Source organism: Thermobia domestica, chromosome 3 (assembly GCF_964235325.1).
Source record: "Thermobia domestica chromosome 3, izTheDome1.hap1.1, whole genome shotgun sequence".
Taxonomy (NCBI): Eukaryota; Metazoa; Arthropoda; class Insecta; order Zygentoma; family Lepismatidae; genus Thermobia; species Thermobia domestica.
Genome location: NC_137456.1, coordinates 88982838 through 89009734, shown reverse-complemented (window position 1 = coordinate 89009734; position 26897 = coordinate 88982838). Strand labels below are relative to the sequence as shown.

Sequence of the window (26897 nt, the reverse complement as noted above, 5' to 3'; positions counted from 1 at the left end):
TTTCTAGCTACTGTCACTTACTAAAAGGATGACGCATCGTCTGGGTTTAGTTTAGTTACTACAGATACAAATGCTTCAAAATGATCCGCATAATATAGTACTTCATTAAGCCAGGTATCTCACCGCGTGATTACGAGTGTTGGGGAAGTGAACGATCGGGATTTGTTTCTTTGAAAAGCTCAATTCTAGTTTGCGGTATTTCGAAAATGTTTCCCCACTTGACACTAAATTGCCCACTTTAGAATAAAGGGTTCGAATTTTTCCACACAATCGATGTAGGGCATGTACGACACATGTCACGTGAAATCATGTTAGGGTAGCATATGGAAAGGAGCATCATCAGTCAGAAAAATCAAAACATTGTCACACCACACCATTCAGCCACAAAATGTGCAAAGATGCATCTAACAGCCTGGCAATTGTCAGTGATTCGTAACTGAAAGTTCTTTAAAGTCTAGCAGTACTATTACTACCCCTTCACCTACGGTCACTTGTCCTCCCCTCAGTTTTGGCTTCAAAGTACAAAGCGCTCTTTTTCAGAAGCTCTTTGTTTGGCACAAGTTACCCCAGCGCTGATAAGCAGAGTTTATGACGGCACTGTTTCTACAGGTGGAAAATTGCTTGTAAATGCGATGGACAGATTTATGCAGCCCCTATGTTAGTTTTTTTCGAGCGAAATTTAGAATAAAAAACGGAAAATTATTAAAAATATGTATTTATAACAAAAATGTCCAAATTATTTATTTACATAACTTTTTTCAGAAAATATGTATTTTTATGTGAAATAAAATTTGTAATTTACACTTGCAGACTATTAATTGGTATAATAAACTTTGTTTTGGACACGTATGTGTTTGAAAAAATATATGATTTTACATAAAAATCCGAGCCTTAATCATAATACTTCTTTTCTGGTATGTAAAACTATATGTTGCGGCGTCCGAAAAATGTATTATCTTTCTTATTTGATCGAACAAGATCCTTTTCATTTTTATATAATAGATATGAACATACAGTTGTACACACCATTCAAAGGCGGACCTTGAGAGAATGTTAGCTGGAAAAGGCGGTTTGTGGAAGAACATTTCTTGGATTTTCCACACAAATTTCTGACCAGTGATTAGAAGGAAATCTGCCTCGTTCCAATCGGCTTTTAACGTTTTCGACTGACAAAGAAAGGAAACTTGAAAAATGGTCATCCAAGGTTGAAAAATATGGCTCAGGATTTGTGAGAACGTATTAATCCATTCGCACCATTTCAGTTGTTGGTTTGCGCCGAGATGCGTTATGCGACGGCTTTCCCGGAGAATCTGAACTTTTTTTCAAATCTATCGCAAATAGGTTGCTGAAAACATGCTTGAACGAGCCAATTCGGACCTACACTCATCGAACGAATCATAACGGATGATGAACAGTGGGTTTATGAGTGCATGCGTTTATCAACCAACACGCTTTGGAACAGTTTCGATAGAGCCAAAATCGTTCGAAAATGTCATGTTGACTTTTTCCTTGACTATCGTGGTGTTATCCACTCGGAACTCCTTCCGATGAAACAGTAAGACAAACGGGCCCCCAAATGATAACATGTGGGCTTTATGAAGCGATTGAGATGATGATGTTGAGTGTAATATCATACGATTGTGCACCGAGGCTAACGGAGATGGTAAGTAGGAGAATGATAATATTGGTGGAATGAAGAAAGTGAGAGAAACGGAAGAACTCCAAGAGACCCCATGTACTAGAGGTGGGCGCTCTACCACTGGGCCACCGCGGACCTTGAGAGAATGTTAGCTGGAAAAGGCGGTTTGTGGAAGAACATTTCTTGGATTTTCCACACAAATTTCTGACCAAAAACTCAAGGAATGTCATCGACTAATAACAGTGCTCGCTAAATATGGACCTTTTACCTTTTCCTGAACTCGAACTACCACTTCGGGGAAGACTTTTGAGACCAATGAAGCAGAAGAGACTGAAAAATATACCGGAAAGTGCTTATAAGAAGTGTTTATACAACTGGATTATTCGCTGCAATACGTTTATTGCCCTATTGATATGTTGACCGCTTTGAAGGAAACAAAACAAATTTGGATGATCAAGCGTTATTTAGTATTATTCGATTTCCAGTACTTCTTATATATATATATATATATATATATATATATATATATATATATATATATATATATATATATATATATATATGTATATGTATATTCGAAGAAATGGTTGATAAGACTGTATAAACAATATCAGTTCACTAATCATAATGCCGAATACACGAAAATACAATATCACGAATAGTCATGGATAGGGGCAAGAGTTTTTCGCAAGTTGCGAAATCGTGAAAGTTTTCCGAAAAAGCCGCGAGTTGGTTTCTCAACGAACTACGTCAGATTGAGTAAGGAAATAGGTATTTTGAAATCGCGACAAAATGCGATAACTGACATTTTGAGCGAAATATGCCGCCAAACGCGACAAATTGCGAATTTTAAAAAATAGTTGTTCAGTTTTTAAAATACAGAAATAAAAACGTACAATTTTCCCAATTGTTTTAATTGGAAGCCGTATTGATTCATGTTTCTTTTTGGTCGCATAAGTTAAACTTAGTAGGAGATATCTGGCTATATGAGTTAAGGGAGCTAAATAATCTTGTATCCATGATCAAAAATGCTTTTTTACATTCGAGGAAACTGAAACTTTCTTTTGCTTATCTCAGGAAAGAATATCCACACTTAACGCTGAAGTTGTTTCCTGATTCAGTGTTAACAAGGTGGACTAGCTGGTTTTGTTCTGTCCAATATTTGCAGGATTATTTTGAACAGTTGTGTAATTCATTTCTTCTCATGGTTCTTTGAATGCACAAGCAAATAGTTTAAAGAATTTTGTTAGAGGTAAAGATCTCTTATTTGTTCTATTTTCTTTGTTTTATTGATTTATTTTGTTTCTGAAAACCAAGTTTTTGGTGGATCTCACCGAGACAGAAAGTAAGCCATGTGCCCATCTTTTGCATGCTCGTCTAGAACAGCTGATGTCTAGTTTTAATTTAATCGCAAATGAGTCGTTTGGTTCTCGCACAGATACTTGTCTTACGAAGTTTTCAGAGGATAAGAAGAAAATGATGATATTGTTTAAAAGATGCGGGGGAATGTGACTTTTAAAGTTACATACCTTGATTTAAAAAAAGAAAAAAAAATTGAATGAAATGTACGAAAGCCTTGAAAAAATTATTTTCATTGCTTTCTCTTAAATATTTATTACAATTCAAAATTATTCGACATTCAAATAAAATAACAACAGGCATAAATGAGGAATGGAACAATAATTGCTAACAGAATAACAGAAAAATATAATAATTTGAATAAAATTGAAACAATTGCATTAAATAAATTTATGAAACAATTGCGAAAAAATAATTAAGTCAGCAGGAAATATATTTCGACAGTCGAACCAAAGGGGTAGAAAACCACCTATCAACGGCATCATATCTAGTGTTACTGTCTGCTTTTCTACGCCATCCAATGATATTACACCTTATTTGTATAGTATGTCGTCCAGTTGTATAAATGTTCAGTGTTGTCCTTTGTGTTAGAGAAGAAACACCTCATCTAGTTCTTTTCCATGTGGTAAGGTGCCAAGAACCGACGACACGTTGCCACGTTGGATAGCAATAGATATGCATTGAATTAGGAAAATGTTGAACGAATATCTCCAGTAACGATAGAAATGCGTCTGCCTACTTCTCTAATAAAATCAAGGCTTGCAGATTCCCAAGCACCACTAGTCTTGATGGCAATTGGAGCAAAAATAAATTTATCAAGGAGGTTGTTATGTTTCCTTTGCTTTTCTACTTCTCTACGACCCAGCAACAGCTCCAGCATTCATAACAGCTAAAGGGAGACTTGAATGGGTAAATGTATCTGAACACGTAAAGTCCCATAGTAGTGATCTGCCTTTCAACCAAGGAACTAATGTCATGCCATCACGTCGTTTACCATCTGAACAACATCATCCTGAAGGTTCACGTATGGAAGGAATTCCAGCTGTGGTAAGGGCTCGTAAAATGATATCATTCACAGAGGAGTATCTAGCGTGTCTACCCATGCTCTTCATGCATGAAAGGCCATGCAGGCCACGTTGGTTAACTTGATCCCCGCAAGCTGGACAGCGATGTGGCTCACAAATATCTGCACCTAATCTTAAGGCGACAGAGATTCGAAATGCCTCATTAGTCATATGAAGACCTAATGGTGGGGAGGGTATTGCATTCAACCATGGCCCAGCTTGAAAAATTATTTGATTCCTCGTTTGTTGGGTGTAAAAAAGCATTTTCCTGATATAAAGTCTTTGTGTAAGCTCTTTGTTCATATACCTGGATTTTCAATGGAAACTGCAATGTATGAACCTTTGTATGCTGATTTCCATGAGAGTTTGAAGGAAGTTGTGATGCAAAGTCAAGATGGCAATGTCAATGTGATGAATATTTTACTTCCACAGAGAACCAGACGAGGAAAATTTAAATTTCAGTAACATGTGCCTGTCTGCAATACAAACACTGATTAAAAGATTTTTTTCGAAATATAGTTTGGTAATCAATGGCAGAAGGCTACAAATAAAAGAAGGAAATTTGGAAACATGCAACACGCTGCACTTTTTATCAGAATAATAATTTGCAAACGAGATATACAAGATGATACTGCGTTAATGTATTGTGTGTATGTTTATTTTTATTTATTTTATTATTATTATTATTATTATTATTATTATTATTATTATTTGCATGTGTATATGCTTTTGGTGTATAGCTAATACAATGGTGTTTTGTGATGGCAATTGTAAAGATACTGTGCTAATGTATTTTAAGTTTTCGACTTGTAAAGGAAGAAAGAAGTAATTTGTTGTTAATAACTGCATAAAGAATAACTTCATTGTCCTAAGTAGTATTATTGTTTATTACTTAAGTTTGTATATTAGAGCTTGTAAAATAATTTACTCAGCGACAAAATGAGCAATTTTATATCTCAAAACGCGACAAAATACAAAATTTTTAATTTCAAACTGCAAAAAACTCCTGCCCCTAGTCATGGAATATGGATATGGAATATCACTTCGAACATACTGTAGGTATATTTTTCAGCTGTAGTTTCAAAACGAAATTGAATCGTTTCGGGAAATCGTTTTTCTTTATTGTTCATGTAGTATGGAACGGCCAGTACAATACACACCGGCCAGAAGGTTTTTTTTTTTTTTTTTTTTTTTTTTTTTTTCCTGCAAGACTAATCTTCATTCGAGAACCACTTATCCGTATTAAACAGAAGCAGTATTATTGTGTTTGAACTGATCATTTTATCGTTAAATAAATAACCTACTTTCCAATAAAAACAACAGAAAAACTATATATAGATTTATATTTTTTTGTTTCAAATAGTACAATCACTTTTTATTTAATTATAAAGCGCATTATCTTTTACATACATTTACCTCAATATCGAGTCTGTACATACATACACATATATTACAAAATATCTATAGCCCGTCGGTTTCCGACAAATACATTCCCTCTGATAAGAGTGCAGATTTACAACTTCTCTTTACAAAAAACAATAATTCTTTATAATAATTATACTCTGTTTTTTTAATGATATAAGATTCACGTGATTATACATACGGTCACTACAAGCTCAACAGATGATTATAGTACATACATTTAATCACAGTTGGAGGGGAATAGATTTCCCTAGATTCAGATCTTAAAACTTCTTCAAAAACAGTCAACGGCAAAGATTGTAGCTTTATTTTACCACTAATTTTCATCTGATGAGGCAACTGTTAACTTTTTCATTTAAAAGTTCGTAGTGTTTTCTATCTTACAACATTTTGCTTCTTGAAAGTAATTTCTTTTTTTAAAACATAAAACTAATAAAATAAATGCTTCTCATCTACACATATGCAAACGTTAAAAAACTGTTAAAGAATTGCCTAATATAAAATAATCGTAGGCACAGTGAAGTGAACGAACTTCAGGAAGTCGAATAACATTTTTAAAGAATGCTGAAACCAAAATATCACGTACTTTGCAATAGACAAAGTTTCTCTTTGAACAGTGTTCACTGAAGTTCTGTGTGAACTTCGTTTACGTTGAGCGGAACCTATACAACACACACTGACTGTGAATTACATAAAATGACAATTCTATTTTCACAGTATCCCAGTTCTACTTCAAACATTTCAATTAACGTAGATGGAAGTATTGGAATGACCAGCAACAAAATGGGTCACAACAAAGTAAATAATAAATTATATCTTTCAAGAATACAAAATTAAAAGCACTAATTGGTAAGTTTATACTTTCTAATATTCAATTTCCTAGTAGAATTTCGAAAACAGAAGTAAGGTGTTACGGAACGCTACATAAAACATATTCTTCCCCAATTTACTACTAACTTTACCGTTGACTGAAGAAGCATTTAAACCAAGAGTAATGCAAACGGATCGAGATAGCGTTCGCGATGTACATTCAAAAAGCGTAAGTGGCCACTTTTCCTTAAGATGTTATCAGCGAAACTAGCACTGTTTATCATTCAATCACGAGTTTTCTAAGAACGAAAGTTTATTTTCCTTTTATTTTTATTTATTTATTTATTGTATGAGTGTTTATCACAACTGCACAAATCATCTGAAGTGATAAACTATGAGCAAAACGGATAGTAGAAGCCATTTTTGCGGATGACTGCATTGCGGAAAATAATTTCTTTATTCTTTTGTTCCCGTACATGAAGCATATTAAACAAATGTTACCAACATACAGAATAAATCAATTATCCTAAGAATGATAACAGTGAGCCCGAATCAAGGGTAGAGTTCATCAAGGTACGCCAAAGCATGTGCACTAAGCAACAAGAATGCTTTTTCTCAGGAGATTTATTTAACATATTGGGAGTTTTTCCACTTCACCCATCTCAGTCACAGTTTCATCATCCATAGTATAGCTCACCATAAATTTTAAGGATACAGGAATCTGCAAATATAAATAATACATAAAGTTAAAGCAAATTTTTGCAGGAATCACACGATAGATAAGTTACTAAGCCAAATAATATAATACGAGCTCAATATTGTTACAATTCATTTCCTAATTATGTACAGTCAACAAACAAGTAAGTCACTGCTCGTTTGGTAATTGGAAAGATCTCTCGTATTAAGGCACATGAATTCAGCTGTTTCGATAGTTCAAAGTCAGTACAGAAAAAACAGCGAGAATCAACTATACCATACTCAACCTTGCGTTTTACTTCTCTAATTGGCTGTCTGTATTTAAGCTGAATGCCACAAACTGATTAATTAAACTACCTGATCCAGAAACGCATCGTGTTGAACTTACTTCCATACGGTTTTAACGGCAACTCGGGTTTTCTTCGGTGATTATAAAAGCTTCCTGTTAAATTCTTCACCGAAATTATGTTTTAGCATCACTATAACAAATAGTAGCTGCAGATAACAGTAACCTATAAAGGCGTATAATTTTTTTCTTAAATTGAAAAAGTTGCCTTTCCTCTCTACACTGCCAATGGCCATGCCGTGCTCAATACAAGTTTTCGTCCGATTATCTGTCAAGCTGCATCGGGCCTAGTCAATACTTGCATGGGTGACTGTTTACGAACACCAGGTGTTGCAGGCATCCTTTTATTATATATCCACTCTGAGAGGCAACAAGCATCCAGAATAGCGTAACCAGGGCCATCACCGAACAAGAGGAGGTTAGGGTGCAAGGATCAGCCAACTTCTGAAGAAGAATCAAATACTCTCCCCATGACTACATCTCCATCACTGCAACAGCAAGTACAAGAAACAACGAAGAAAGAGGTGTGTGAAAGTGGCGACCTCTATACAACATATACATCTGCACACCAAATGATAATTAACAATACAAATGGTGGGCATAGGCCATGGCTCAAGACTTCGTGCAAGGAAAGAAGGAAAAAAGAAGTCAAAGCGATACGGTGAATTCACATTGTGTTGTTGTAAAGAACTCACAATTGAAAACGAAGTTTTAGTTTTATTATTTACAAAATATATATAACCAGCAGAGACTTGCGAATCACGGATTTATCAATGTTGGCAGATCCAATTATATACAATTTCACAGGTTACATATACCAATCTGCAACTGTTCTTTGTTTTAATGATGCTAATACATAAATTTGGAATGTGACAAGAATTTAGTAAGAAATTTTAGTCACTAAGGAAGATGCAAATTGCTGCTGAAACTACTTGCAACCCATAAATAAGAAAACAAATAATTTCCATGTATTTTGCGTATATTTTTTTAAAAATCCTGATATTTTCGATACCTCTTTCAGCATCACTGTATCTTCTACGAAGGACGTAACCTTCGAAAGGTTAGTGAAAATTATTTATTTTCTTATTTATACATATTTATAAATAACTGAGTACAAAAATAAATATTCATCTGAAACTTAGTTCAACACAAAATATTTCTGGGTAAGTCAGTTTAATTATTCAGATGCGTCAGTCAATTACATTTTTTAACTTCTTATGTAGAAAAATAATTATAAACATGCCGAACTGAACAGAACACAGAAGCTCCTGGCTTGCAAAGCTGTGGTTCTGGCCAATAGTATCAAGAAATAAAGTACCACCTACGAAGATAGCCCAGCTGAGTTGAGCTTATTCTTGACCAAGCTCGGCCATCAAATATAGAGAGCTACATTTGTTAGACGATGGGCTACTTTCCCATCAAATTTCATTCAGATCTGACTAGTAGTTACCGAGAAATAAAGTACCACACACAAGGAAAGCCTAGTTTGTCCCTGGCCAAGTGCGGCCACCAAATGTAACGATCTTCATTCCTTAGACCATGAGTTATTTGCCCACCAAATTTGGTTCAGATCCAGTCAGTAGTTACCGAGAAATAAAGTACTACATATACACACAATAACACACACACAACTGGGATGAAACAACAAACTCCAGTACGTTTACACCGGGAGCTTGAAAAGAAAAAAAAGGCCCAAGAGATTTAGGGGCTTTAAAAACCCAGGAAAACCTAGAAGAGGGTAGTCAGACGGGAGTCGGTCGAGAGTATGGTGGAAGTCAGGTAAGATCGTCAGTTTGAGGAGAACTTACGTTCTGTCTTTCGAAGTAGTTTCCGGCACAGAAGCCGGAGAGATAATCGGAGAATTAAGGACTTGAACACAGACGGTTCAGAGTCCATACTCAAGTCTGAGATACGGCCACATTTAGGCTAAAAGCATAGACTATTGGAGTTCTGCACGTCAACTGCAAGAAAAGAAGACTTCCAGGACCAACATAGAGGAGATCAACGAGAAGCTAAGCTGCAGGATGAAGTGTCACCAGGTATCCTGAAAACCACTGTTTGTGTTATCCTAACCACCCATTCCCTCTCTCTCTCTCTCTCTCTACATTTTCACCTATCAACCAAGTGCTGAATGTTCTTAGACGAGCGCCGCTCGATTCTAGGTACCTTCCACCATCTTGAGAAACATCTAAGAATTTACTCTTTGACAGCGCAGCTAATCTGGAATTTAATTTTAGAAATAACACTCGTAAAACTTGTTCCAACCGCTAACTTACTAATTTCAAGCTTTGTTTGAAAATCGTTTCCCAAAACATATTTGAAGGATTTTTCATTGAGTTCAGCATTCTCTGACAAACTCTTAAATTGTATACATTAAAATTTTACAAACCAATAATTTCCAATTGATATAGTTTATCTCTAAGTGTATTACTGACTCTTGTTACCGTATAAAAATAAATTGCTACTTTCCAGCTTACAGAAGATTCATAAGAAGCTATTTTATCTGTCATGTTGTTCTTTAGTTTTCATCTACACATCCGCTAAGCGTGTTCTCCGAGCTCTATAACATATTTCATAAAAGGACGATCTCAAATACAGTTTAAGAGTTGTTCTGCACATTTCTGTGACGCTATACCTACACTTTGGTTAGCAAGCGAGCGATGATTTTGTTTTTATATACCCAACATACCCACCATGTAAAAATACAAGCAAAATTAAATAAATTTTAGAGAGACATAGGCTTAGATGATGGAGTTTAAGCTATAAGTGATTAAACTTACATTTATATTTTGACTGTTTAATAAATACCTGATTAGGGATGTAATCGATGATTCTGGGTAAAATCTAACACTGTCTAGTTTTGTGATAAATAGTAAAGGAACGTACATTAAAAAGCTTGAAGATTGACGTTATAAGGCTTTTAAAACTCTTTACGTTTTACACATTTAAAGACCGAAACTGACACGGTTTTAATCAAATTATTAAGAAGATAGGGAAAATTCTTACAGACGCAATCAACTGAATTTTTGTCTTCACTTATCTTTTCAATAAATTGTTTACGGTTTAGGTGGATATTTTGAAATAGCACTTGACGTAGCGAGTCACTTTCACGCCATCTGTTAGCGACCGCTTGAACTATATCCAGCCTAGCGACGAACACGTAGTCCCAAACAGGTGTATCAGGAGCTTCCTAGCCCTAGTGGCCGTCACGTCTTTTCATTCACATGACTCCCCAGTTTGCCTCACGACGCTGGGTTAAGTCGAAAATTGGGAAGCACCGGCCGGGAATTGAACCCGGGACCACGCGGACGTGAGTCCAACGCTCTAGCCACTAGACTACGACGTATCTACCGGATATTTTGAAATATGTCCTTTTAAACTACTGAACCCATGAACTACTGAATTACATTAACATGGATAAGACCCCCCCCCCCCATCACAAAAACAGAAAATTTGGGTTGTAAGTTTTGTTTCTTGTCTTTTTTTATTCATTCATTTTTTCGGTGTCAAACGACCATATCATATATTTTTTATGTCTTTTGATAGTTTAACAAAACATGTTCTCTACTGTTATATACTGGTATAAGCAGGGGATAGAAAAAAACTTCATACAGGACACGTAAGTTTGGCCTTCCACTGTCCAACACGTGCTGCGGTTGCCGATCGTTTTTTGTTTTCAATGTGTCATGTGGACCTTCCTCTTCCATCAGCAGTAACCAGTTTACCTGTGAGTGTCGTGGTGTGAAAGTGGTGCAGTAAAATGGGCGACCTGACAGACTTCCAAAGAGGCATGATAGTTGGTGCCCGTCTGGTTGGAGCTTCAGTGGCAACAGTGGCGAACATTGTGGGGGTATCGAAAGGCACTGTGTCCAATGTCACGAAGGCATACACAATTCATGGGCAAACGACGTCTGCAAAGCACAACTGTGGTCGAAAGACAATCCTATCAGATAGGGACCGGAGGGCATTAAAACGGATTGTAGCAGCTAAAAAGAAGAACACTGCAATGAAAATTACGTCTGAACTCAATTCCGGCCTACAGAACCCGGTTTCATCGAAAACAGTACGACGGGAACTTCATAAAATGAAAATTCATGACAGGGCCGCTATCGCCAAACCCCTGGTCACAGCAGTAAATGTTAAGAGGCGTATCCAGTGGTGCAAGGACCACAAAGCGTGGACTCATGAACAGTGGAAACACGTAATGTGGTCCGATGAATCGACCTTTTCTCCTTGTTTCCAACAACCGGTCGTGTTTACGTATGGGGAACACCGTCGCAGGCCTATGATACAGACTGTCTGCTCCCAACTGCAAAGCATGGGGGTGGTTCTGTTACAGTATGGGCAGTGATATCATGGTTTTCTGCAGGTCCTATCATAGCCCTGCATGGAATGATGAATACTAAGGTGTATGAGGCCATTTTGGAGGACCAGGTTCTACCCATGGCCCAAATATTGGTGATGGCATCTACCAAGATGATTTGGCACCCTGTGACGGTGCAAAAACGGTGAAATCATGGTTTGCGGAGCATGATCAGGAGTTATCACATCTCCCCTGGGTCGCACAATCACCAGATCTGAACATCATTGAGCCATTGTGGTCTGAGTTAGAAAGGCGTGTTGGGTCTCATTACCCTCCCCAGCATCCCTTAAGGAAATGGAGCATGTTTTGGAGGAACAATGGTACAACATTCCACACACCACGATTCAGGAGCTGTATACGTCCATTCGACATCGGATCCAAGCTGTTTTGGACGCAAAAGGAGACCCCACATCATACTAGGTATGATTTTCACACTTTTGCAAACTTACAGACTTTTTAGTCCAACCCCTGTATATACTCATCAAACACAGACGTAATGTTCCTATAGATTTTATAAAATGAGTTATATAACAAATGATGATAGAACTGTCTAGAAATTGTAGACGTTAACGTTGCAACACCTCAAATATTTTTAACGTCTTATTTCTAATTACTTCACTCTAATTATCATGTGTCGTGTCGTTATCATAACTCGGAAATTTCGAAGCAAGTTCCCTACGAAAATTTAGAAAATCAGAATTTTCGTTTCTTCTTTAGAGTTGTTCTCATTATTATTAAAGAATTAAAGTACAAGAAATGTTACACAAATAATAATAAATAAATTAAAAATTAAAAAAAAAATGAATAGTGGGAACTGCAAATACTACCTTCGTTGGATTGGCGATGAGCATGACTTGCGTAATGGCTGGTGGCGGAAGAAAAGGGTTATACGCTGGCAAGTCCGATCCTGATGGCGGTTGTAAGCGAAGTTTACAAGACTAACAAAGAAAAGAAGAATAGACATAAAAATAAAAGTTATCATGTCATATCAGAATTGTACATCTAATCCACATTTAACAATTACGAACGATCACTTATTAATTTACAAAGTGGATAAACAAATAGTTGTTAACGAGTTGGGATTAGAGGAGTATTATTTATTAGGCCACACTAAAATGTATGACTCGAATTTATATACAAAATAGGCTGTATATAAATTCTCAATTCTGTTACCTACTTAGGTACATAAACATTTAAGTCTACGGTAGAAACAATGACTGATAATCACAGAAAAATCACTAGGTAGTGATATGGGAAAGATGCACCTGCATTTACATTATACTCTTTTCTTTCTCTTTAAATCAAAGAATATTTTACATCACTATCCTATATTTAATTATCCATGGGTATTAATTTTCCACGTCAAACTGTTCAATTAAAGCTGGCAAAGTATTTATCATTCTGTTTAGTACCAAAGTTCGATCCAGTGGAAATACATGTGGTTCGGATCGAACGTTACACTGACGGCCCACTTCTCACATAACAGCCCTGAAGACCACGTAACTGCAAACAAAATCAATTTAAATGAATGAATAATAATGAATTGGTACGTACTTCAATCGTCACTTACTTTTCAAAACCTTGATACATATATTTATCCTCTAAGGCTGTTGAATGTCGTATATGACATAGTTGCAATTTTCACCAATGGATAGAGCTGAAAACTACTGAAAAATTTAGTTGGTGTTGTGCGAATTTACACTGAGCTGTAAATACGATGCCAATGCAATACATGTGGATCTGAAGAGATGCAGAATTTTTCTTTCTTCTGGGTTCTTCTAAGCTTTAACCTTTCATTTGCTTATCTACAAGCTTAAGCTTAGTATTGACCAAGGATGTTATAAAATAGAGGATCTGCCCATACAACAAAATCTTAAAAGCCATACGTCACAGTTTCGCCACCCCCACTCTGCTCACTTCGTTCAATAAGATCGCAATGTTTTGAGCCAACACACATGGAAGAAACGAAAGTAGCCAATCAGACGTGTCGATGCTCGGCTTTTTTTTTTGGCTTCACTGAGTTAAAAGGATGAAGATACATATAGGCAGATACTCTTTATAACATTCTTGGTAATAACTGTTATTTTGCAACCGAACTGTACCAATCAGGCATTTATAGACACAAAACAACATAGAAAAGCTGCCACACACAAGCTTACAAGTGATCACGTGATTTTAAGTTTCCTTTGTACATAGTTACTTGGTGCCTGATTTTTGTTCGTCCATTACTTTTGAATTAGCTTTCATTTTTCGATACCATTCTTTTGGTTAAGAATAAAATAACTAAATCATTTTACCATTAAATTAAATTAAATTATGAATAAAAAGTGATAAATAATCTAATATCCATATTATTACTTAAAGGCATAATAGGATGCATATTAATAATTAGTAGAGACCGGATTTAGGCAAATTGCCTACTCTTTAATATTAAAAATATGATCAAAAATAACATTTTAAAATTCATACGGGGGGGAGGGTTATAGTTTCAATTTAAGCCAATTTTATTTCGTCTATTTTGCCTATCTCGACCATTCCTGCCTAAATAATTGCTTCAGTGCCTAATATTGCCTATTGTATGCATTTTCTTTAAAATAAGACTTTATTCGGGAAAATACATTTCAAGAAAGGATTCTGCCTCTTCCGAAAAATATAATTGTTGTTTGTAATGGTAAGATGTCGTAAAACTTTGTACTGCTATGTGTACTGATAAACTGGTGTAAAACTTGGGACTGTTGTGTGTACTGATAAGTGTATAAAATTTGGACTGCTATACCGGTATGTAGTAATAAAGTGCTGTAGAGAATGTAATTACCAAATATACATGAAATACATGTCAAGCTTCGTTTTTGTATATGCAGTGAAATAAGATATTAACAAACAAGTATGTGTCTATATTCTTTGAACATTATCTATGGCTTGAATTTATTTTTCAATTGTATAGAGTATTTACCTTCATTATTCCGAGTTATATTTTACTGCCTATGTTGTTAAATTTTAAGTGTCTATTTGCCTACCTATTTTCCAGGTTTTTAATGCCTAAACATCCGGTCTTTAATAATTAGAAATGTAGTCACGTAATAAGCCAAATGGTAATTAGTAATTCGACGCAAACGTTTCAATCTTTAAATATTATCATCTTCAACGTGTGTTCCTGAAAAAATTACACTGCTTGTAGAACTATACAATTTGATCGGTTTTCTCCACTGTCGAGATAATATTAATGTTTCGTGAGTCACTGTTGTTATTTTTTTCTGATAAAGAACAATGCTTTCTCTTCTTATTAATTTTCTCCCCAAAAGACGCAGATAAACAACAGCACACGACGTTAATTAAAATATGATTTCTGGTTTTTCTGAGTATTTTAAAAATTTGTTTCGAAATAAATCTCTCTCTGGAACATAAATTTCTAAGAATCCACAGCTGTGACTTAAGAAACATTATCTCCGCAATGGAGAAAACTGATCAAAATATATAGCTGTACGAGCAACGCAATTTCTTAACGAACACACGTTGAGGAAGATGACCCTTGGTGACTGAAACGTTTGCATCAAATTACTGATTAGCATTTGGGTGCTTACGTGAGTACATTGCTAATTATCAACACTTATAATTACTAATATCCATTGGCCAACACATTTTGTATTTGTTAGTTCAGTATTTCTGAATACGAATCCAAGCTGGTCAGCTTTTTCATGTTTTTTGGCAATTGTAGAGAAGATGTAAAATTTCTAAATTATTTCATTTTCAGAATATATCAATATGTAAGAAGAATATTTGAAAATCACAGAAAAATCAGATTACTGAATTCCGGAGATAAGAACCACACAAAATGGACTGTTGTATTGGTGACTCAAGTGACAATGCCGCCGCTTGGAAAGTGGAATATAATGGTTCAACTTTCCGCCCGTCCAGTGAAACAATTTTTCTGACTTCGAATATACAAGAATGTCACCGAAAGTGAATAATTCCTCTTAATTGTCTGTCAGTTAGGACTTAATATTTTATTCTTTCCAATGAACAATGAAACACATAATGTTAGTGAAAATTCTCTGCAGATTATTGATCAATGTGTAAATTACATCATTCACACTTACCTTCGGTACTACTGCTTGGAACAAATAATTTGATAAAGGAGAGGAATTTTTACTCATAGTAGATACTACTATGACATAGACATCGGGCCGTGGAGAATCCTGCCCAAAGTGCAGTACGACACTGATACCATTCTTTTGGTCTAACACAGTCAATGGAGGTATCGTTCCTGTAACAAAATACAAAAAGGCGCATTTTTTCTATCTGCAACGTCCATGTAACATATATATATATATATATATATATATATATATATATATATATATAACAGGCACTCAAGAAGGAATAATGCGAGAAAATGAAAAAGAATGGTTAAAGCATACTGCATACTGAGAACACAAAAATCAATTAAGAAATTCGAAACAAGTACAACGTGTAATCGATGTAAATGACTACAATAATACTGAGTAACAAAAAATAATAATAAAACGAGTAGCAATCACGGAGAATAAAATTATTAGTTGCAAACAGATAAAAAGCTCTCGAATTATAAACTTCTTCTAATTAGATAATTTCAAACTGGACAACTACTACTTAACGATGTTTGTCCAAAATGTATCCGACCACAGAGATTAAAAAATAAATAAATAACGTAAGAACCTAACCTAACGTGTTAAATCTTAATCATCTTCGATATAGGCCCTTGCTGCTTCCATACACCGAACCTAACGGTCTTTCTACTGCTGGAAGGTCTAGAACGCTTCCTTTGGAACTACTGTCAACTTAGCCGTTGCATTACGCATGATGTCCTCTCGTCATGTTTGAGCTAGTGGTTGCATATTCGCAGATTTGGATTCTTTTGGAACTGTATAACGTACGCGACAAAGAACATCAAGACGAAATTCTTCGTAACCGTTTGACCTGGAACGTCCTCGTGATGAACAATTCCATGGTAATCAAAGCAATTAACATCTCTTTATTTTGCTTCACATCATTTGTACTTTCTTCGACCTTGGCGAGGATGAATATTTTCCATTGGGGGAACCGTGCTTTGGTTTCCGGATCGTATCCACAAACCTAGTTTCACCACCGTAATCATAGTAGTGAAAAACTCAGGACGTAGATCGTTCCAACATTTCCCATGCAATTTCCAAGCTAACTTTTTTTTTTTTTTCTGCGACAGAAGTCTGGGTAAAAACTTTGCAGCCATCCTGCACCACGAAATCTTGTCTTAAAACAGCATGTACAGAACCATTTTGATGTCAATGAGATACGCTGGTTCCCTAATGGTTAAACGTCAATTATCCATGATGAGGAACACGGACTGTCTCAACGACCTCCGCATTCCGGATTGAGGACGGGCTCTCAGAATGTTCGTTAGTCTCCGCTGACACTCGACCTTCTTTGAAATAGTTGTACATTTTCTTTTTGTGATCCCCATTGCGTCGTCTCCAAATTCTTGCTGAATCGTCCTGATTGTTTCAGCTTGAGTGTCGCCAAGCATCGGGAAAAACTTTAATAGTTGCTCCACATATTCTGTCATCTTCTGAATAAAAAGCGCACAACATAGAGAACAACAACGTGACTACAGCACATCATTTCAACTCTTTCCTAGACACTGAAGCACGCAATGATCTTGCCTGACATGCACTACCTACAGAAGCATGGTGTACAGATTTTTTTACCTATAGAAGCAAATACAAAATTGACATACCTAGGTATATTCGGAACTTACATGAATGGAGAGGCTTTTACAAGAAGAAATAATGTTCTCAATTTATTCCAATTTTTAAAATACGAGAGGGTATCAGGAAATTTTACTTATCCTCCAGAAGTTATTGCGTGATTTTGATGTAATTAGCCTATGTAGATTCTAGACCTTACCTATATGGTTTAATAAAAGTTATGTGTGCATTTACTTTCTTTACAGGTGGCGGTTAATGTTAGTGTTGTAACGCAGCGCAACGACCATACTCTTACATACCTTAAATAACAAATTTTTTACTTCTGTAACTGTAAAATCCATTAATCCGTTTTAAAAAACAGAAAACAATCCGTCAGAAAGTCTCTAATTTATGTTGCGTTGCAGAGAGCATACTACGACCAGATTTCTTCAACATGGACACTGAAGCAAATATTAAGTCTCCTTTCCCCTATCTCCGAAGTTAAAGACCTTGGTCGTTGCAGTGCTCGAGCAAAGCGGCACGGTATAAAGTGAACGAGAAAAATTTTCGCGTTAGATAAGACTTCTGAATATTATTTCACTACAAGTTAACAAGTGGCATTGGTTTTTATGGATTCATAATTATATTTAAATTACGGAATTGTGCTGAAGTAAACCAATAAAATGATACAAATTATTTAAAAAAAAAAACTGCAGAATAACAAAATAAGAAAGAAAATTTGTATCGTAGTAGTTCAGATAACAAATGAAAGTAAAAACGCATTTACAAATTAATTATGAGCATAGATGAAAACTTCCTGTATCAATTAATAATAAGTCAATATATAGTATCATATCTCAAGAATTATTAATATGATTGCTTCATTTCTGAAGACAGCAAAATTTGATGAACAACCATCATGAGCTTTTGCTTCTGACAAGAATTGCAGAAATTCTATGTAATAAAAAAAAAAAATCATATTTCTGCTTTCCAAAACATTATCCCAACACACGTTTATGCTAAAAATTGTAAAGCATCTTTCCATCTATAGATAGTATTTTAGTATATATGTATATCTTCTATAAAATAAATGTATCATATACTTTTGATAGCTTTCCATATGGGGGCATGGTGGTTCAGTGGTAGAGTGCTTACCCTTGGCGCGTGGAGTCCATAGTTCGATGCTCGGCCAAGTACGTTTGTAGTAGACAACATCGTGTCCGTGAGTTTTCTCGGGATACTCTCGTTTCCTGCCATACTCTCATTCCATCATCATTCACTTGCCTAAATCATCCGTCTCCCTTAGCGTAACGGACATAAACGTGGGACGTTGAGCTGAAAGATTTAACTTTCCATATAAAACTGTGTATGGGAAACGCCACAATGCAACTGCGGCTAGTTAATAATGCTGTTTGTTCTGACATTCTATGAGTTTTAGCTCTTATTACATGCTGATCCTACATTTGACAGGTTCCAAAGTTTGCTTTCCAGAACGCATAACATCGATAAGCATTGTTTAGCCTCATGTGGCTGGAATGTAGTTTTCCTTCCGCGCACTCGTGTATATTATGTACCTCGTGATTCATGTAGTTCTCAAATGTGTTTTGAATCAGGGGTTTTGGTTTTTAGTCATTAGACTTACTTGCGTTGTGTGTGTTCTAATTCCATGACTTACAAATTCTCCATGAATTCTATGACATGAATTCTGTAAATAATTCCAAAAGAAGCCATTTTCTCAGCTTTCCGCTGAGGAAAAACTTCCAATTAAAGAACTTGGAGGGCCATTGCCAGACTTAGACATTGTGCAGAGCATCAAAACAGGCAGAAGTTAATTCAAGAGGGTGTTCAGGAGAAAAATATACATACAATAATAATGAATGGTTGTGTGGGTGCGAAGTGAAGCATACAATTTTGCTTTCCGTGTCTATTGTTTGGTGGTGAAGAACTGTGGACAAAATCAAGCATAACAGATTTAAACCATTTATGCTCAAACATAAAGAACATAAAAAAATACAAATATTCGGCTTCACATTTGAGAAGTGTTTTAAAATTCACACTTTTTTGAAAAATAAATATCGCTTCGCAGTTGGATAGTTCTTGTAGGAGTAAACTTGAAGATCACATAGAAAATATCAGACAGAACATATGCGTATTGAATATGATGATAAACTGTGTTCGTTTTCGGAGCGTTTTAAACTAGCTTAAAGGAGACACGATTAAACTGACTCGACCTCCAACCTGGGAGTATTTAGAGGATTAATAAATTTTAGCTCAGAATTAGACGTTGCTTTGAGAAAACATTTAGAAAAATCTACAGCGCTTACAGAGACATCCAAATCGATCTAGAATGAGCTCCTACAGGTAATGCTTGAGGTTTGTCAGGAAGAAATATCATACGAAATTAACGAAGCTCATTTCCTGGCTATTATAGCCGATGAAACAAGTGATCTCAAGTTAATTTTAAATTTACTTCACACTGATTCGATATTATGGTTTTTCGGTACGTAGTTCAATGCAGGTATATATTTATTTTAATAACACTAATCTCCGCCACGAACTGTCTACAGTGTTGATAAATTTCGATCATTGTCAGCGATGTTGGTTTGTTAGAATTAATTAATCGGAATAATCTAGGAAAATCATTTAGTGAATCTACAAAGCTTCTGAAACTGATATTAACTGTACCTCTAACATTAGCAAAAGGAAAAACATGTTTTTCACATTGAAAGAATTAAAACATTTTAAAAGAGTCTAGTCCATTTTGAGTTTAACGTCCGTTCAGCAGCGAGGCTATATGAAACATGGACCTACTGATTAACGTGGAATCCGAACTATATGAGCTCCCACCGGGAATCGAACCCGGGTCTCCCACGCCAAACGCGCGTACGCTAACCGCTTAATTCCGATGGAGCTGAACATTTGAAAAGAATTCGATGTTTCAAGAAACGTTATCAGCATTGGCATTCATCAAAAAAGACCAGATAATGGGAATATCAGACTTCAACCAGTGTGTAATACACAAATTTGCTGCATTCAAAAGGAGGAGAATATACTTTCTATTTAAATAAGATGAGTAATTGGATGAAATGTTCTAATTTTTGCCGTAATTTTATTTATTTTCACATGTCACATAATATATGCGTCTAACTTTATGTTGATTAGTTAATGAATCCAGTATTTTCTGTCTCCGATCGTTAGTACTGTAACACCTGACACCACAATCTACCGACCGCCACTGGGTGGCGGTAGTCGTCGGCAAAGTGCAAGTTGGAGAAGATAGAAGCTCGTAGTGTGATTAAGTTTCTGCATTTGAAGGGTTACAGCGCCCCGACAAATTCATGATGAAATGAAGATTGTGTATGGAGAAACTATGTGTGTGGAGTGCCCATTCTATGACACTGTCGTGACGTGGAAAAATTTCAAACACGTCACATGTTGTTATAAATGAGTCAAAATGTAGGCGTCCATCAATCACGGACGCCACCGCCACGGTGAAGCAAAATTAGAGCTGATCCTGGAAGATCGACGAACACCATCCATAGAATCATGCAGCAAAGTAGGTTCAGTTCTGGTAGTGTGATTCCTCTTCAGAGATAAACACGGCGTGACATTTGAGTCATTTATTGAATCTTTTGGAACAAGATGATAAGTATTCTTTTTGTCCGTCTGATAAATATGGAAAAAAAAAAACCTTTAAGTTTAACATCCCACGGTTATGATGCCGGTTAGGCTAAAGGAGACGGTGATTATGAGAAATGAATGAATAACTAAGGGCGAATGTTGGATCTATCTATACGACCATAAGACAAAAGAGATGAGCAAGAAGTGGAAGCACCTCCCCCAAAGAGGCAAAAGTGAAAAAGTTTGCCGATAAAATCATGCTGTCAGTTTCTTGGGACTGTCGTAGGGTCATCGTTAAACTTCCTTCAGAAAGGTTGTACTATCACTGACACATACTATTGCTCACCCCTGAGGATGTTATAAGACGCTCTTAAGGAAAGATGTTGCAGTATGTTCGCCGCAGTTGTCCGTCTCCTTGCGGATTAAGCACTCGCTCATGCATCTCAAACATCATCAGTGGAAGCTGCTAAATGTAGATTTGAAATAATACCGCACCCGCTCTATTCTCCAGATCTGGCACCGAACGACTTCTTCCTGTTCCCACAGATAACGAATCCACTTCGGGGTCGCCATTTCGAGAACACATCATAGTGGAGATGGAACAATGGTTTTCCACGCAATCTCCAGAGTCCTACAATGATAGCCTTCAACTGGTCACAAAACGGTTGGAGAAATGTGTAACTCTGCTCGGAGAATACGTAGAGAAGTCTTACGAAAGTACATAAAACTCAATACTCTGTCTCTATTAGTTCATTGTGATAATTAGAATTTCCTGATACCCCTTCGAATATACGGTTTGAAAATGCGTATTTTGGGTCTTAGTATAATAAACTTCGCCTTATACCCGCGACGTTCTGGACCAAGACAGATGTCGGGTTATTTGGGAACCCCGATCCATGCATCTCATATGCTCTAAGACCTTAAATATTACATATCAGAGAATAAAATCCCTTTTTCCCATTTCCTGAGGGAAAAAAAATTGTAAAGGGTTTATTGCACTATCCTTAATATTAATCTGGAATGGCTAAGATGATACTTGACAAAGCATTGTTTCAATGTGTTCGTTGTGATTTATACTCTATTATACATACTACGGAAATCTCACATAAAGAACGTCTACAGACCTCCTCCTTACGGAATATTTGTCGGAGAACACTTACCTGGTTTTATACTCTCCAACGACACAAATAAATCACTCAGAGGTTTAATTTCCACTTTCTTATTAGGTGATTCTTCCACTGAATTGTTCGACTGTACGGAAGTCCTCTGTACGGGTGTAACTGACCGCGTACTTTCCTGTCCTTTAGGATGCCCCACTTTCTCACTATTGTCTTGTAAAAATATACTAGGCGCCACTACACTGCTATCCCTACTACTCAGTTCGTGTTCCCCGTCTGATAAACTCTGAAGATCCACCATGGAATCGTCACCATTCAACAAGTCTCTCGCATCTTGAAGGCTGCCAGGGACACCAGCATTCGCAGCAGCACTCACTTTCCCGCCAATAAGGAAGTCCAAGTCAAGGCCTGAAGTGCTACCAGTCTTTGAATCTCTTTCACTCTGAGTCTTCGGCACCTTCCCCATCATATTCATCGGAATTTTATCGGCAGTCCTAATGAAGAATTAAAAAGTTTAACAGTATTTATTAATTAGTAACTCTCAGCTATCTGTTTATTTTATATAATATTTTTTATTTACTGACATGTTTCTTTGACAAAGAATAGAAATATTTCAATGGGGCATAAACAAACCACCAAACTAAATAAACACGCAGCACTTAGAAGTTCTTTTGGTTTATGAACTCACTTAAATGTATAAACTTTTTTTTTTTTTTTTTTTTTTTTTAATGGTTAGAGACCAGATGTTGGGTAAAATGCCAATTTCTTAATCTTAGAAATAATAAAGATGAACATGCTGAAAATACTTTGGAGTGTCTTTGCTTCAATTTCAGAACGTACTTCTGCTTTCTGTCTCAAATACTTAATCAACTTTCCTTAAATCATAGTATATTTATTTATAGTTTCTGTTATAAAACGAATTTGATTGTATTTATTTACTTTGTTCTTTAACGTGATTGTCTCCGTAACTTTCTTTAACCCTACGTGTCACGACACATTTACACAATAACGTGTAAACATGTTAGTTACATTTCTCCATGACTTATGTTACACATTCTTATTCGCTAAGATTTGTACTTCGGCGTAATAGATAACATCAGGTAGATAATCTAGGACATAGTGGAAGTTAAAAGGTATCCACACTCCCTTTGGTCTGGGAAGTCGACATTAAGTTAAAAGTTGTTGACTGCTACTTCTTACACTATGGCAATTTGATAAAATATATACAAAGGTAAGATTTTTTTTTTCTTTAATGGTTAGAGACCAGATGTTGGGTAAAATGCCAATTTCTTAATATTACAGATATGATAAAGAAGAAGCCAATTTAATTTGAAGTATCTTTGATTGAATTTCAGGAAAAAAAAAAAAAAAAAACTTTCACTCCATATTGTCTATATTATTGTTTAAATGCGGAAGTTTACCTATTCTTTGAATTTTATTTAAAACCAGAACTTTATTGGAATAACTATGTTGATCTCTTATTTATAACAAGGTTTCTGTCTGTCCCAAAAAATATTTCAAAATTACAACTAGCTTATGTCTAAATCAATCCGCAGTCTGGTACACGGAATGTACGTATGTCACCGCAAGAAATGTAAAGAAGTTATTGCGACTAACAAGGATATGGACAAATTAAAGACAACTAAACATGTGCTGAAATGGGAAAATGTACCAAGTAAATCTGATTCACACGTTCTTGTGTGCTCTAAACAAGTCCAGTCCGTGGGAATAGAAAGATAGCTTTGGATTTTAAAAACTGCGCAGTACTATTGGAACATAACTTACCACTGACAATTTGTAAAATAGTACCTTGCTATGATGTGAAGCTACAACTAATGATTCCTTGTAACCTTATCTATTCATCCGAAATTTACTAATAATTTATTTTCATTGGTCTGTTATGTGTAAAGAGCTGTAAACCTATGGATTGCAATATGTAGCGATAAAGCATTGAAAACCTTGGGACTGTTACATGAAATTATAATGTGCAGTAAATAATTTATTTATTAGATATACATAAAAAAAATCAAGTATATTCCTATTATTTGAACACAATGCATGACACATTCCAGTTTCTGTGTCACTGAATGTTTATTTTTACTATTTCGTGTTATATTTTAGTGTAGTGTTTTACCTCTCTTGTATCTTTTGCACTGTTTAATTATGTTGACATTATGCCTATGGAGAATGCTATTCCAGAACTAAAATGTAATTTTTTTCCTTTGAAAAGTGCATAAGTAAATGTGTGATTTTATGCCATTTTAAAGAAGTTGGTAAGAAGACTGTGAAAACGAGGGAACTTCATTTAACTAAATGACACTGAGGACAATTTTCCTACACTATGACATCTAGATGACATTAAATGTCCTATCGGCTCATGCGGAGTTGAAAGATCATTTTCAAGTATGACAAGAATTTGTACGAAATTATGACTGCAACTTACACCTGATGACTTAAATTCACCTGTGTTGATATCAATGGAAAGCTCAAGTGAACTGGAATCATCCTATATAAGAAATATTATTAAAATCTGGTATGATGCATCCGCTAGAAAAACTCGACTACCTGCTTTTAAAAGTTAAAATTATGTATTAAAAATAGGCTATGTGATATTAAAATTTAGTAAAAATTTAAATGAAAATGTTACATATTATCATTGACTGAATGAGTATGCATCTTAGGTTATGAAAATATTATTAATATAATGTGTATTTCTCCAAAGTTCTCGCTTGAGTCAGCAGCGGATCAGGAACGGACACGCACCTCCTCCTGACGGGATAAATATAACTCTTTTCGTGTTATTACAACGAGACGAGCCGACAATAGTGTTCTTTTCTGTCTATTGCTACTTCGAACTAATATTCTTAAGTGTTACAGTGAGTTTTTTTTTTTGGGGGGGAAGGGGGGGGGGGTTATACTCCAATCCTTCCAGCCTTTTGCTAAAATCTTATGGTCACCCTCTCTGTTACAGCTTTAGATTCACTCTCGATTGAGGAGACTGGATAAAACACGGTTTCAGTGCCTTTTTTTAATTACACGTGCCTACTTTCCGTGTTTTTATTGTCTAAACATCTATATTTATTTATTCTGAGAGGATAAATGCCGACTCAAACGTTCAAAATATGGTACTTACATGTTAACACTAATAAAAGCATCAGAATTGGTCTTTCGATTTTCTCCCTTTTTTTTTCTTCCTCTATGCTCTGAAAGCAATTTATTAATGACAGAATACTTCTTATCTATAATTCTCCGAAATGTTGAAACTCAAGTTAACCTGTAAGTGATGATGGAAAGTGAGTCATAGAAACTTACTTTGTGAATTGAGAACCTGGTTTACACGAGGGAGGTAAACTCTGTTTCAGAAGACTTTCTCCCAAGGCATCCAGATCCTCTAAGGCTTTCATTTTACTTGGTTTTTCTTGCGTTTCCGAACTCAACAGCACATCTGAAAGAAAAATAAATGCTCTTCACCATACTTAAAAATCAGTTAAGCAGATACGAATGAAATTTTGTTTAATCCACACGGAAAACATATTGAAGTACTTATAATCTTTGCTTCTTTTATGGGAATTAATTATTGTTTCTTATATTTGTGGAACTTGTCCCATCTCTTCATGGATCAGAAGCTACGGACATGTCTTGTAGAAGCTAGGTTACGAAATAATAATGAATAAAATTACTTAAAATTAAGATTTCATCCATCCTTCCTGTTTAATATACCGGTAGGGTTATGCTGTTCCAGATTCTGAAAGACCAATAACAAAGGCCACAACGTCACCAGTAGGATTCTATGTTCGCTTATATTCTACACTACCGTCCTCCATAAAAGTATCGACTGTAAGCAGATTTTTCTCGAGAACAGGAAGCAGGATTTTATCCCCTTTCACTGAACAGCTTTCCATAGGCCACAAAGAGTCTTGAGGTGAGAGGAAAATGCCCGCTTTCTTGAGGAGTTCGAAGTCACAGAAATTTAGAATTGCGTCAGGTAACTAACTGGAGACCCAGGAATGGAATACCTTAAATACAGGTGGTGGATGCTACTTCTAGGAAGTATACTGCGGATTTTGAAATATATAATGAAACTTATCTTGGTGAACACACTCTACGTTAATGTCGCTTCTGTTGAGATGTGATTGGCTCTTCTGCACAGACTGGCTTTAGAATGCGTTGCAGATTCCTAATTACGCTTTTGGTTTCAGTTTGCTGTTATAGCAGTAGTCAAAACATGATATCTTTGGAGAAAGCTTCTTTAAACTGGAGTCCTTTTGATATATGTTGATGTGCACGTAAATACCAGATTTTTTTCAGTCAGAAGAATGATCCATGTTTCATTCAGTATTGTAAGGAATAATGCATTAATTGCTTTTGTACTGCTTCTGAATCTACGAGACTGAACATTTTGTGAGAAAAAGCGCCACGACGTAACACTTGCAAAATCAGTTTACTTTCGGAAGCATGCTAAGAAAATAGCGAACTTTTACTACTAAGAATGTAGAAGTAGGTCTCTTAGCAGACAAATGCAACTTTTCCTGACCAGTTCAGACGGAAGTAGAGGGCTGAAACTGTAAAAACATTTGGATACAGACCTGAATTTTCTATAGAAATTAATTCAATACTTACGGAATTTGTCATACTCGCAAATTGCCTTCTTCTTATTTGAATTTGAACCTGAAGTTATCTTTGACGATGATCAGTTTTCTTAGCTCATTGCAAACTTTATTGCTTACGTTTCTCACAAGGTTATCATTTTCGGGAGTAGA

At 35.7% G+C, this 26897-nt stretch overlaps 1 protein-coding gene across 2 annotated transcripts in view; it reads right to left on the bottom strand.

Moving 5' to 3' along the window:
• Window positions 1-6616: 6616 nt before the first annotated feature.
• Window positions 6617-26897, bottom strand: part of Gga (ADP-ribosylation factor-binding protein Gga) — a 56666-nt gene continuing 36385 nt past the window's right edge. For both annotated transcript variants that reach the window (XM_081751267.1, XM_081751268.1), the window contains exons 8-12: window positions 25450-25582; window positions 22180-22631; window positions 15797-15963; window positions 12527-12637; window positions 6617-7015 (exon numbers count right to left, since the gene is read on the bottom strand). In XM_081751267.1, the coding sequence (XP_081607393.1) occupies window positions 6923-7015; window positions 12527-12637; window positions 15797-15963; window positions 22180-22631; window positions 25450-25582 (956 nt within the window). In that variant the 3' untranslated portion in view covers window positions 6617-6922. The remainder of the gene's footprint in view (window positions 7016-12526; window positions 12638-15796; window positions 15964-22179; window positions 22632-25449; window positions 25583-26897) is intronic.